Genomic DNA, 13,062 nt, shown 5'->3' on the forward strand with positions numbered 1-13,062 from the left:
CACAGTCTGCTGGTGGAACGATTATCGCTGACTTAGTAGTCAACACCATGAGGAAATTCTCCTGGAAGTCTTTACAGTAGCAGTCAGAATGCTTTGTTACAATGTGACTGTGGAGTTTAAAAGTGTTTGTAGTGAGCTCATGGGATTGGTATGTCTGGACACTTGAGGCATTTCAGTAGAGTGAGGTTGGCAGATTGAAGGGATGGCACTGTCAGATCAGAACTGAAGGACTACTGTTATCACACATTGTTTTAAAGTGAATCGAACAAATATGAACAGTGTCACAGTCCTCTGCTGCTGTACCGCTCAGTCAAGTTGAACTACTAGATTCTGTTGGATGGTTTGGTATTGCTAAAGGTTGGAATTAATGTCCTGACTGAGATTGTCCTATCCCTATTTGTAGTTGTGGTTGTTTGCTTTAGTCTAGATACATTTATAGAAATGTACAAGAAGCCAAAAGGGTAAAAATAAATATCCTGAATATTCCGCACTCATTAGGTTATTGGCCTGTCTACCTTCTCTGGTCTCTGACAGAAGAATGAGGTTTCTCTAGTCTCTGACAGAAGAATGGGATTTCTCTAGTCTCTGACAGAAGAATGGGATTTCTCTAGTCTCTGACAGAAGAATGGGATTTCTCTAGTCTCTGACAGAAGAATGGGATTTCTCTAGTCTCTGACAGAAGAATGGGGTTTCTCTAGTCTCTGACAGAAGAATGGGGTTTCTCTAGTCTCTGACAGAAGAATGGGGTTTCTCTGGTCTCTGACAGAAGAATGGGGTTTCTCTGGTCTCTGACAGAAGAATGGGGTTTCTCTGGTCTCTGACAGAAGAATGGGGTTTCTCTGGTCTCTGACAGAAGAATGGGGTTTCTCTGGTCTCTGACAGAAGAATGGGGTTTCTCTAGTCTCTGACAGAAGAATGGGGTTTCTCTGGTCTCTGACAGAAGAATGGGGTTTCTCTAGTCTCTGACAGAAGAATGGGGTTTCTCTAGTCTCTGACAGAAGAATGGGGTTTCTCTAGTCTCTGACAGAAGAATGGGGTTTCTCTAGTCTCTGACAGAAGAATGGGGTTTCTCTGGTCTCTGACAGAAGAATGGGGTCTCTCTGGTCTCTCCGATGTTTTTGGATATCTCCACTATGGCTATTGTACAGGTTTATTTCCCCCTCGCTGGTCTGTCTCTTTCTTTGGTGCCTTCGGATGTGGATTGAAAGAATCGTGTTGTGTTCTCCTGTGTCTGGTTAGGTCCCTCTTAGCCACAAGACGAGCCCCTGACACTATACATTCTCATACTCACACGGAGGCATTCAGGTTTTTGACTAGAAAGATTGGCAATACAAACTGCCCCTCTGTGTGCAATACTCAGGTCTCTGGTGGTGAATTCCATTCAGTAGAATCCAGTTCTTCAGTGAGATTTTTAGGGGTTATTTTTCAGGGTTATACACACTTGCTTTTGAGCAGATACGGCGTTTTAGGTAATGTTGTCTTGGGGGTTATGTTGAATATATTTTTGTCAAAGTAGAGGGGCACGGCAGAATAGGCAGCAGGTAGTAGTGGCAGCAGGTAGCCTAGTGGTTAGAGCGTTGGGCAAGTAACTGAAAGGTTGGTGGATCGAATCCCTGAGCTGTCAAGGTAAAAATCTGTCGTTCTGCCCCTGAACAAGGCCTACTGTTCCCCGGTAGGCCGTCATTGTAAATAAGAATTTGTTCTTAACTGACTTACCTAGTTTAAGGTTTGGTCTTTGAGTCAGAAATTTAGGCAAGATGCCAAAACATTTTTCTATTTTCGTTTCCAGGTGGAAAGCGCAAAGAGGACTCAAAAAATAAATTCAATTAAATTTGCTCATCTTCCTCACATGGGTACGCCGCAACCTTCTCCGATGCTACACTCAAACTAAGGACCAGTAGATTATCACTATCAATAGATATCTAACATTTATCATAATGTTCACATGATCTCTTAATGTGCAAGTGTTACTCCTCCGATCAAGACAGATGATTGATGTCTGAATCTGCCTGAGTTAGAGGCACTGAGATGTGTGTTGTCACCACAGATATGAGGCACACCTGCCGACTCGCCTTGTTTTCAGGTTCCAAAGGAACAACAGCTATTTGTGTAAGAGCTTTCTGAAATGCTCGGTCTCTGGTCTAAATTAGCATGGAAATGAGAATCATACCGACAGGTGAGCACTTACTCGACAACCAGGAAACTCCCTGCCGGTGCGCTGTAAATCTACATACATTGAACTTTGCCCTATATCACTTGTAGGCGCCCATGATGCTCGGCTTTTCTGCTTGGAACACATAATGAATTGTGGTTTAGTAAATGCCAACCTCTGCCTTAGTTGCAGGCTTTTCCTTGAGGTTTTCACCTATTGCATCCATAATGTGACATGTCATGTGCATTTAAGTTCAAAGGCCTACATGTTCTTATTTCTCAGGAATGTTCTCATAATCACACATGGAGTCAAGACAATAGCGGTTTAGCCTGATATCCCCCTTGCCGTGTGGTTGTTATCGGTGTCCTTGAAGGTTCCAGGTGAACAAAATGTGCAGTTGATCTTAGCTGCTAGATTAGATCTCGCAAACAGGGCATTCCTTTGCCTCTTCGAACATGTGCATTTACTATACCTTCCCAGATGAAACAATACTACCGTTTACTATAGAATACTACGGTACTTACTCTAGAATTCTATAGTAAACTGTAGAATCATTTACTACACACTGTAGTGTCCATCGATCATGTGTAGTACTTACTATAGAATGCTGTAGTAAATACTACAGTTTTATCCACAAAAAACACCAACTGTTAAATGCTACAGTAGTCAGCAAAAACACCACACTTTTTTAACTAAAACACCACACTTTTTTAACTTTGTAATTTGCATAGACCCTGCCCATTCCCCTCCATATCACAATTTGTGCCATCCATAAGTGAGAAACCTACATACCGTATGTTGTGTTCCGAATTATCCGTTCAGACCCCAGTCCCTGTAGCTACCTACAGGTTATGGAAAATTATAGCTCTCTTTAGTATTTCTCTAGTAGGTTGCCTCAAGGAGAAAGCCTCTACTTCTATGTCAAAGATAATAGAACAAAAACACTATAGTCTGCAAAACCAAGACATTACAGTAAATACTACAGTATACTACATTAATTACTATAGTATATATTACATTTTTATTTTACTACAGTATTTAGACTTAACTGTAAATGCTACAGTAAACACTAGTGAATACTACAGTAAAGTCTGCAAAAGCACTATAATTAATACTATAGTATTTTTACCATAGTATACTATAGTATTTTTTTATTTGAGTTGTGGCTAGTTACTGGTAAACTACTCCGGACCTTTACCGGAGTTCAAGAGAAGTACAGATTATGCCAGTTAACTTTACATACAGTTATGTGTGCAGGTTATATGATTTAAAGGCCATACATGTTACAGAAAGCCCTGTTGGTCTGAAAATGTCTGGCTGCTGACTTCAAGTTCATAATCACTGTTACATAAAAATAACAAAATACTGCATTCGGCTCATTGAGTACAGAGGCTGAAGTAGATAAATGGATTGGCCTGCTATTCAACATACTTTAGAATATTGGATACTATCTGTGAGAGCTCCCTTTACTGAGTGTTGACAAGCTTTTCTTTGTCATCGATTCAACACTGACGTGTATGTAAGTCACAGGTTGTCGTCCACACCACATGAGCGAAATCACGTTGGGCAAAGTTTCAAACGGTGTTAAAATGCATAAAGGACTAAATATTGACATGTACACAAAGCATTTATCTTGAATATTCCATTTGGAAACAGGTGTTGCTTGACATTCTTGCTGTATGAAAGAGCTCCAGCCTAGTGTTTGGTTAATTGAAAGGGCTTTCCGTGAGCATACCAGTGGATGGGAGCTGAGAGCGAACACTTCCCACTTGAACTATTGTTGTAATCATGTAGGGTCCCTCTGATTTCAACGATGTGTACACTTGACAATGTCTCATATACTGTTCCCTGTATGCTCAGCCGTTACTGATTGAGTCATTCCATGTTGATTGTGTACTGTGTGTTCTGCCCTAAGGACGGGTAGATGTTTTTGCTCTGTGTTAGACACTTTTCTATACTTTTTGCTGTTGCCCCCCCCCCCCCCCCCCCCCCCGTACATTCCAGTAGGCTGGATCATTACCTTTTGATGGTGTTAGCTTAGGGTAGACTTTACTCCTAGGGCAGGGAGAGCTCAGTGTAGGTTTTCTCTGAACAATGGATCCCTCTTGCTCCATAGTGGGGCAAGAATGCTACCACACCCAGACATCCCAGCTATTGACCAATAACATTGACGACATGCCCTATATGGAGTTGAGATTTGATATGGATAGGTTTTGTCAAGACTGTGCTCAGTCCCTGTGTACACAGTTTTATGTTGCTGTATACACATTGTAGCCAGCCAATGTGTCGAGAGATTAGAAGTTTGAAGATTTTATACCAGTATTGATACTTGTAGTTCAGTTGTTGATATAAGTTGCAGGTCGCTGAGTTCAGTCCAATTTTCCTTATAACCCTAAGGTAAATGTGCCAGTCTGTGGAACACCTGTCTTCAGTCCAATTGTTCTTTTATAAACCTTGAGGTTAAACCGTCCCACCACCCACGTAACATGTTGGTAAATAAGCCTGTTTGAGCTCTCTCTTCAGTCAGGGTAGTTCTGTCGGCATCTGGATCTCATGAGACTGGTCTAGAACAAATTCAAACTTCAAAGATGATTGCCTTTGCCTCCTCTCTCACGGCTGGGGTCATTTGGGGAGAGCAGAGAGAGAGAGATTTGCTGTGGTTCTGTGTTTTGGCCTGGTTCCCATAATTGGCAGTCCCAAACTGAGGCGAATGCTGTGGGATGGAGTTGCTCGTCTGTCCCCTGTAGCCCCTCCTCTCTGCTGTCAGGCCATGTCTGCCGGGACAGGGGCAAGGCATGCTGGGATGTGGGGGCAGAGTGTGGTATGCTGGGTCAGTGATATTTGTTCAGAACCAGAACACACTGTTGCTGAACAAGGATCCTCAACTGTAGCACACTCACATTTCCTGTCTCCTTCTTTCATGTCATGAAACCAAATAAAATACCAGCTATAAAGTGATGTTCTGTGTCATGTTTTTGCGAGTAAGGGTTGATGGTTTTGCCAAATACAACTGTGACTAGATTATTAAATATGATGCAGGCAGTTTAATACCATGAATGATGTTTGGGTAAAGGATATTGTAAAGTCAGTACCTAAAGATACTGCAATAGCATATCACAATAGTCAGTATGTAAGGGATTTGGAGTAGCATATTATATTTTTATATATAATACATTTCTTTTTTTATAGCGCTTTTCATTACAGAGTTATCTCAAAGCTCTACTGAGTAAAAAACAAACATTGTATACAATAAAAACAACACATTTTGAATCACGGCAGGTAAAAAAAAATCTAAAGCGGGTGCAAAATACATTAAAATGACGACATTACTAATTCATTTGATTTTCCACAGGTGATTGGGTGGTGATACCAGAGGGGGAAGCTAGTCAAAATGCTTCAGGACATTGGTGCTAGAGCCATGGGGGTTTATGAGTACCTCTTGAAGGGAACAGGTGAGGTATTTTTCTGCCTAGTTAATTACTTAACTATACCTCTGCTTTGTGTACCGTGTAAGCGGTAAACCTGTTTTGTAGTATATTTTACAGCTCATGTTTTGTTTCTCAGACCCGCGACTGTGGAGTTACCCACTCATGGGGAGTCCGGTGAACATGTCGGCCATCTTGCTGACCTACATCTTCTTCGTGCTGGTTGCTGGGCCTCGCTTCATGGCCAACCGCAAGCCCTTCCAACTCAAGGAGGCCATGATCACTTACAACTTCTCCATGGTGGCATTGAACGCCTTTATTGTCTATGAGGTGAAACACTATGACGCAAAGCTCTTGTCTCTCAAAGATCGGGGTTCTTGATTGGTTCTTTTGAGAGGCATCTCTACAGGACTTGGAGCCAGTCTTTTCTCTAGCAGTGTATTTGGTGTTTGGTATGTGGCAGCTCTGTCTGAATGGGTTATTGCCATACTTGGCCAGAGTGTGTTGGATAATTGGAACACTAGCTAAATGAACCATTGCCTAGATTGATGGAGGTAAATAAGATTTGAGATTTGCATGTAGAAGATGACCCACATAGTCAATATACACTTGCTTATGTTAATAACAGTATTGCTTCTTTCCAATCTAGTTTGACTACCGGTAGCTACAGTATCTGTTTGTCTCAATTTGTTCTCTTGTCTTTTTAGTTCTTGATGTCAGGCTGGGCTACGACATACACATGGAGATGTGACGCAGTTGATTACTCGGATAGCCCCCAAGGCCTTAGAGTAAGTCTTGAGTCTTTGCTTCACGCATGGTCCCCCCCTCCCCCGTGATGGTCATGAGATGCATCATCTTTGAAAGAAAGTATGCAAGACAAGATGCACATTGTTAGGATATTCCTACTGATTCACTGTGACAATACTATCTTTAGATTACTACTAATAGGCTGTTTTGTCCAAATTCTCACGTTTGCATGGTGTGTTGTGTTCCCTCACTAGATGGTTCGAGTGGCCTGGTTATTCTTGTTCTCCAAATTCATTGAGCTCTTGGACACAGTAAGACTTCAGATTATTTCCTACAGATTGGCAACTCCTCAGTCTTTCCCCCTGTTCACGTTATGGTCATCATGGTTGTATTTGACATGTTTCTCTCGTTGGGTCAGGTGTTTTTTGTTCTGAGGAAGAAACATGGTCAGATCACCTTCCTGCACGTCTTCCACCACTCTTTCATGCCCTGGACCTGGTGGTGGGGCGTCAGCTTAGCTCCCGGTGAGTCCACATTATTTGGTATTGTAAAATGGTGGGAAGACAATTCCATTTGCAGTAGACAAAGGTATGTTGTTGGTGGATCCAGTGGAATATGGGCAGGGTTGGTTTGAAGTGTTCTGTGTGTTTTACCAACAGGGGGAATAGGCTCTTTCCATGCCATGGTGAATTGCATCGTCCACGTCATCATGTACTCTTACTACGGCCTGTCTGCGGCTGGACCACGCTTCGAAAAGTTCCTCTGGTGGAAGAAGTACATGACCGCCATCCAACTGGTATGTTTTGTTAGTTTGAATGGATGGATGTATATGACATTGTCATTTCCAGTATAAATGTGTACTATGAGTAGTAAGCTTTTGCCAGGTCTTCGTGGCTGTTTATACAGCATTTTGTTGTTGTTTCTCTAAAAGATGATCTGTACTAGTTTTTTTTTTTTACTTTTGTAGATGCAATATACTAAAGTAGTAAATAAACTAGTCTGAAATACCATTATTGATCAGTGCAAGAGCTGTGCCACTTCAGAACATTTTTCTCCATATGCGTATTGTTCCTCTTCATTCCACCAACAGGTTCAGTTTGTGATGGTGTCCCTCCACGTCACCCAGTATTACTTCATGGACAGCTGTGACTACCAGGTCCCCCTGTTCATCCACCTCATCTGGATGTATGGTACCTTCTTCTTCGTGCTCTTCTCCAACTTCTGGTACCAGGCATACGTGAAGGGAAAGCGGTTGCCCAAGCAGGACTCCAAGCCTGGCCTCAACGGCAAGGCCAACGGGACCACCATGGTCGCCAATGGCAAGCACCACAAGAAAGGTAACAGTAATGGCACCAGCAACGGTTCCAGTCACAACGAAAATGGCAGTGCCCATGCGGGCAAGATGAAGAAGTCCTAGGGTCTTCGGAAAAGAACATCCGAGACGCGTGAATACTAGATCCCGCACAAGCTACTGTGGATTCCAAAGAATGTTTTGGTTATGTTTCTTTTCTGGTCGTTTTTAGTTTTATTCAGGACAAAAAGCTGGGGAAATTACGAGGTCAATGACTTCTGCGGTTGGGGTCCCACATTTCGTTTTTTTTTTTTTTTTAAACTGGAAACTTACTATGGAACACAATTTATGAAGAGACATGTTATGTCCTGATGTTATCTCTTTACTGATGTTGCCACCTATGATAAAGATGAGCAATAATGACTATATAAAATAAATAATAAAAATACTGAGCTATATTGTATACAAAAAAATGATAAATTAAATTATTTTATACTAAGAGAAAGAGATTTTGTTTAACAAGTAATACTTTTTTTCCAACAACAAAAAAGGTAAGGTTCAAATTTGACACCTCTAATGATTATTGTAAATAAAGTAGTCAAAAGTTTAGTATTTGGTCCCATATTCCTAGCACACAATGACCACATCAAGCTTGTGACTCTACAAACTTGTTGAATGGATTTGCAGTTTTTGATTGTGTTTCAGATTATTTTGTGCCCAATAGAAAGGAGTGGTAAATAATGTATTGTCATTTTTATTGTAAATAAGAATAGAATGTTTCTAAACACTTGATTATGGATAATGCTATGGATAATGCTATTATCAATAATCCTGAATTAATTGTGAATAATGATGAGTGATAAAGGTACAGAGGGTCAAAGATCATACCCCCAAGACATGCAAATCGCCCACCATTTCCAAAAACGGGAGATTCGATGACTTGGCGTTATATTTGACCCTCTGTAACTTTCTCACTCATCATTGTTCACCCAACCCACAGCTCTTTGTGTGGGGGAGGGGGCTGGTTCAGGGTTGGACTAGGGCAAACACATAATACCGGTATATGAGTTTGACTTTGAGCTGGTGACATGTGTACTGTAAATTACCTAATAATGCCAACGACACAACCTCTAATGGTAATGATTGTCTGGAAATGTCTACAGTGTGTATGACGTGTCGAGGCTAATGCCATTCTTACTTCACAAGGCTGTAAGTCCAACAACCTCAATGAGTTGGTAAATGACCTGCTTGTCATGACAGAGCAACATTATGGTGCTTCTTTCAAAGCGTTTCTGTGAGACCTTGACACTGTAAATAAAGGTGGACATTAATGTCTCCTTACATCTGCTCGGATACTGATCCTGACGGAAAATGGAACTTTATACTTTGATTTCCACAAGCATTTCAAACAATGTTTGACAAATCCTTGTATGATGTCCTTTGTGTTAATATGTTTATTCATCCTAGGTTGACTGTAATGTATTTCGGGGGTAATCGAGGGGAATTAAAATACATCCGAATTTTAAAACGTTATTAAACATGAATTAATTCAGTTAGCTACAGGTCTACTGATACATAACATTTCAAGTCATTCTCATTTTCCCATTGGAACTGAATACAGCCCTGAGTTTAAAGGCATTCTCAAAATATGGGTATTGAAAATATACAGAAATGTACTGTTCTCAAGCCATGAAATATTTACTGCTGCTGAGGTCAAGGCAGGGTGAGCTTTGGTGAGTCAGACCACTTACCATCCAGCCACCCTTTCTTACAGGTTGGCTGAGACATATATCCTGGAGGTGAGTTACTATGTCCCATGAAAGAGCTTGCTCCTCCAACCAATGCTGTTTTGAAGCTATCGAACTCACACCAGCACAAATGGAGAACCAGGAGAGAGGATGATGTGGGGATGAGTGTGTGCACTTTGACCCCCTTTCCCCTAGGAAATGTTCTCCAGGATATAGAAAATGAGCTCCATGACTAAGGGTTCTTCACTCCTCTTGCGCCCCCTGCTGTGGATGATGGGGATCAGCACGGTTTCCAGGACGTTGAGGTACGGGGCTGGGAGGGGCAGGCCGTTACTGCCGGCCACAAACCCCACCTGGAACATGGAAAAGCGATGTTAACCACCACACATCTATGGGTTCAACTGCTAGCTTTGGTAATATTATGCAGGCCTATATCCGATCACTATTTACACAAAGAATAACTTTATATTAAAAGGTGGTCAACCACTCACATATTAGTCATTCAAGAAATATTACAACTATTGAAGTCAGGCAGGAATAACGTGATATACAATTTCAACGATTACGTTTCCTCAAAGGTCTAAATTGGCCAATGACCTACGTGCAGTATCTTCATCCTAGCCAATGGCGCCCTCACCTGGTGGGAGTCCAACGTGACGCGCAGCCCCAGCTTAGCCATACCATCCTCCTTCAGCAACTTGAGGTGTGGGCCCAGTGCCAGGCAGAATGCCCGGGCCAGTCTCTCTGTGAGCCTGCTGTGTTCTGTATGGTGGTCACCCTGGCTCTTATGATGACCCCCCTTCTGTAAGGAGAACACCTGAAGGACACAAGACAACAATGCACTTAGAGAATACAGTAATAAAGAGGCTTTGTGTAGGAGTCAAGACTAGTGGTTAGATGTGCCCTAGATATTCCCTAGATATTGTTTGGTCCAAAGGCTGGGGTTAACCTCTGTCCAGCGGATGACCTTTCCATTGGCCTTGTACTCAGACTTCTGGAACATCTTGATACTGCTGATGGACTCCATGGACTTGCCATCAATGGGGCTAATAACCCTGCAAAACACACACACGGTAATACAAAGTTGCAGGCAACGGTAAAGAGTAGCCTACATCGATAGAGAATGGTTAATGGGCAGGGGGCTCACAGGTCTGAGACAGACTTGGAGACTGGATGAAACAACAATGGGTTAGTGAGAGGTTAAAGGTAGTATAATGATAAGATACAGAACTAGCCATGGAACACTGATCAGGGCAGATGTAATGACCAAACCATTACCCCTTGTTTACAGTGCATTCTTTCTCTTGCCATTGGACCTGGACATGCTCTTGGCTGTCTGATTGGTCGATCCGCCCACAGGAGATGTTGTAGTCTTTCATCTCCCGTAGCGACCGGCGAAACTCCACCATGGTCTCCACGGTGATCTGCACCATCAGCCTATCTGGAGAGAGGGACAGCAATACAGCAAAACACACACAGACAGCAACAAGGACATGCACACTCACCTGCACATACATACAGCCACACTCACCTGCACATACATACAGCCACACTCACCTGCACATACATACAGCCACACTCACCTGCACATACATACAGCCACACTCACCTGCACATACATACAGCCACACTCACCTGCACATACATACAGCCACACACACCTTGAGTGCACATGGACACACAGATACACACAAACATTGAGAGACTCTAAATAAGGAAATCATATTTAGGATGAAAGTTGGTAGTAATGTCATAATAAGACTATTTCTGTATGTGAATAGTTGAATATGATTAGTAAGGTAATGTTCCAGATCTAAATGAAAATACACAAGGATGACAGTACCTTCAACGATGCTGGATTTGGCCAGATATCCTGATGCTGCTTTAAGGGCTCCACTGAACAACAAAAAAGCAGGAACCAGTAACTGAAACAAAACACAACACCACATATCACCACTTGACTTGTAAACTTAACAAAAAAAGAAACGTCCTTTCACTGTCAACTGTGTTTATTTTCAGCAAACTTAACATGTAAATATTTGAATGAACATAACAAGATTCAACAACCGAGACATAAACTGAACAAGTTCCACAGACATGTGACTAACAGAAATGGAATAATGTGTCCCCTGAACAAAGGGGGTCAAAATCAAAAGTAACAGTCAGTATCTAGTGTGGCCAGCAGCTGCATTAAGTACTGCAGTGCATCTCCTCCTCATGCACTGCACCAGATTTGCCAGTTCTTGCTGTGAGATGTTACCCCACTCTTCCACCAAGGCACCTGCAAGATCCCGGAATTATTTTGGGGAATGGCCCTAGCCCTCACCCTCCGATCCAACAGGTCAGTCCGATGATGCTGTGACACACCGCCGTAGACCATGACGGACCCTCCACCTCCAAATCGATCCCGCTCAAGAGTACAGGCCTCGGTGTAACGCTCATTCCTTCAACGATAAACGTGAATCCGGCCCTCACCCCTGGTGTGACAAAACCGCGACTCGTTAGTGAAGAGCACTTTTTGCCAGTCCTGTCTGATCCAGCGACGGTGGGCTTGTGCCCATAGCGATGTTGTTGCCGTTGATGTCTAGTGAGGACCTGGCTTACAAGCATCTTACAGCCTCTCTCAGCCTATTGCGGACAGTCTGAGCACTGATGGAGGGTTTGTGCGTTCCTGGTGCAACTCGGGTCAACTCGGGTCTACCACTGCGAGGACGATCAGCTGTCCGTCCTGTCTCCCTGTAGCGCTGTTTTAGGCGTCTCACAGTATGGACATTGCAATTTATTTCCCTTCCCAGTCCTCATGCCTCCTTGCAGCATGCCTAAGGCACGTTCATGCAGATGAGCAGGGACCCTGGGTATCTTTCTTTTGGTGTTTTCAGAGTTAGTAGGAAGGCCTCTTTAGTGCCCTAAGTTTTCATAACTGTGACCTTAATTGCCTACCGTCTGTAAGCTGTTAGTGTCTTAACGACCAATGTTCATTAATTGTTTATGTTTCATTAAAAAAGCATGGGAAACAGTGTTTAAACCCTTTACAATGAAGATCTGTGAAGTTATTTGGATTTTTTAGCTGAGTTTAGTATATAAACACCTTCAATATTACAGTTGGACTAACCAAAAATAATGACAGAACTAAGCTTTCTCCACCTGTATCTTTCTCGGGATGATTCAGCCTCTCACATGACACCACATTGCCCTCCAGTGGTGAAAAAAGTGGTAGCTAAGGCACAGTTCTTGCAGTGAGCGCGTTTAAAAACATTGCAAATCACACATACGATTTTCCCTAGGCTGTCAAAGGCCAGATACATTGTGGGTGTTATCTGGCAGTCAATATTAAATCTCTGTACCATAATCTCTCCCTCCCTCTCCCTGATTGTAGGTGATGTGCTGCTTGCCCCTGTGTAGCATTCCTTCTCTACTGGTGGTTCTTGTTGATTACAGGACAGGCAGTGGACTCTGTCTCAGCCTCCCTAATAATCTCTGCAACCCAGAAGTAAAATCTTGCGTAATTTGTTGAGATATGTATTTGTATTTATTAAGGATCCCCATTAGCTGCTGCTAATGTTGAGCAACATTAAGTCAGTTACATACAATTTGAAATATTACATGCCCATGGGAGATTACGGTTTCCCCTAGTCCACATCGCCCTCTGTTGATTCTAGGGGCATTCCCACCTTTGCGAGGATGATTGTGGATGCTGAT

At 42.5% G+C, this 13,062-nt stretch overlaps 1 protein-coding gene and 1 pseudogene across 2 annotated transcripts in view; one reads left to right on the forward strand and one right to left on the reverse strand.

The window, feature by feature from the left end:
- LOC129867397 (elongation of very long chain fatty acids protein 1-like) overlaps positions 1 to 8,224 on the forward strand; it is a 32,102-nt gene extending 23,878 nt beyond the window's left edge. For both annotated transcript variants that reach the window (XM_055940768.1, XM_055940767.1), the window contains exons 2-8: positions 5,505 to 5,604; positions 5,717 to 5,907; positions 6,285 to 6,365; positions 6,579 to 6,635; positions 6,743 to 6,848; positions 6,984 to 7,120; positions 7,415 to 8,224. In XM_055940768.1, the coding sequence (XP_055796743.1) occupies positions 5,544 to 5,604; positions 5,717 to 5,907; positions 6,285 to 6,365; positions 6,579 to 6,635; positions 6,743 to 6,848; positions 6,984 to 7,120; positions 7,415 to 7,741 (960 nt within the window). In that variant the 5' untranslated portion in view covers positions 5,505 to 5,543 and the 3' untranslated portion in view covers positions 7,742 to 8,224. The remainder of the gene's footprint in view (positions 1 to 5,504; positions 5,605 to 5,716; positions 5,908 to 6,284; positions 6,366 to 6,578; positions 6,636 to 6,742; positions 6,849 to 6,983; positions 7,121 to 7,414) is intronic.
- Positions 8,225 to 8,976: 752 nt separating this feature from the next.
- The window catches only part of LOC129866556 (zinc finger FYVE domain-containing protein 9-like), a 12,124-nt pseudogene continuing 8,038 nt past the window's right edge, over positions 8,977 to 13,062 (reverse strand).

Source organism: Salvelinus fontinalis, chromosome 12 (genome assembly GCF_029448725.1).
Source record: "Salvelinus fontinalis isolate EN_2023a chromosome 12, ASM2944872v1, whole genome shotgun sequence".
In the NCBI taxonomy this organism is placed as follows: Eukaryota; Metazoa; Chordata; class Actinopteri; order Salmoniformes; family Salmonidae; genus Salvelinus; species Salvelinus fontinalis.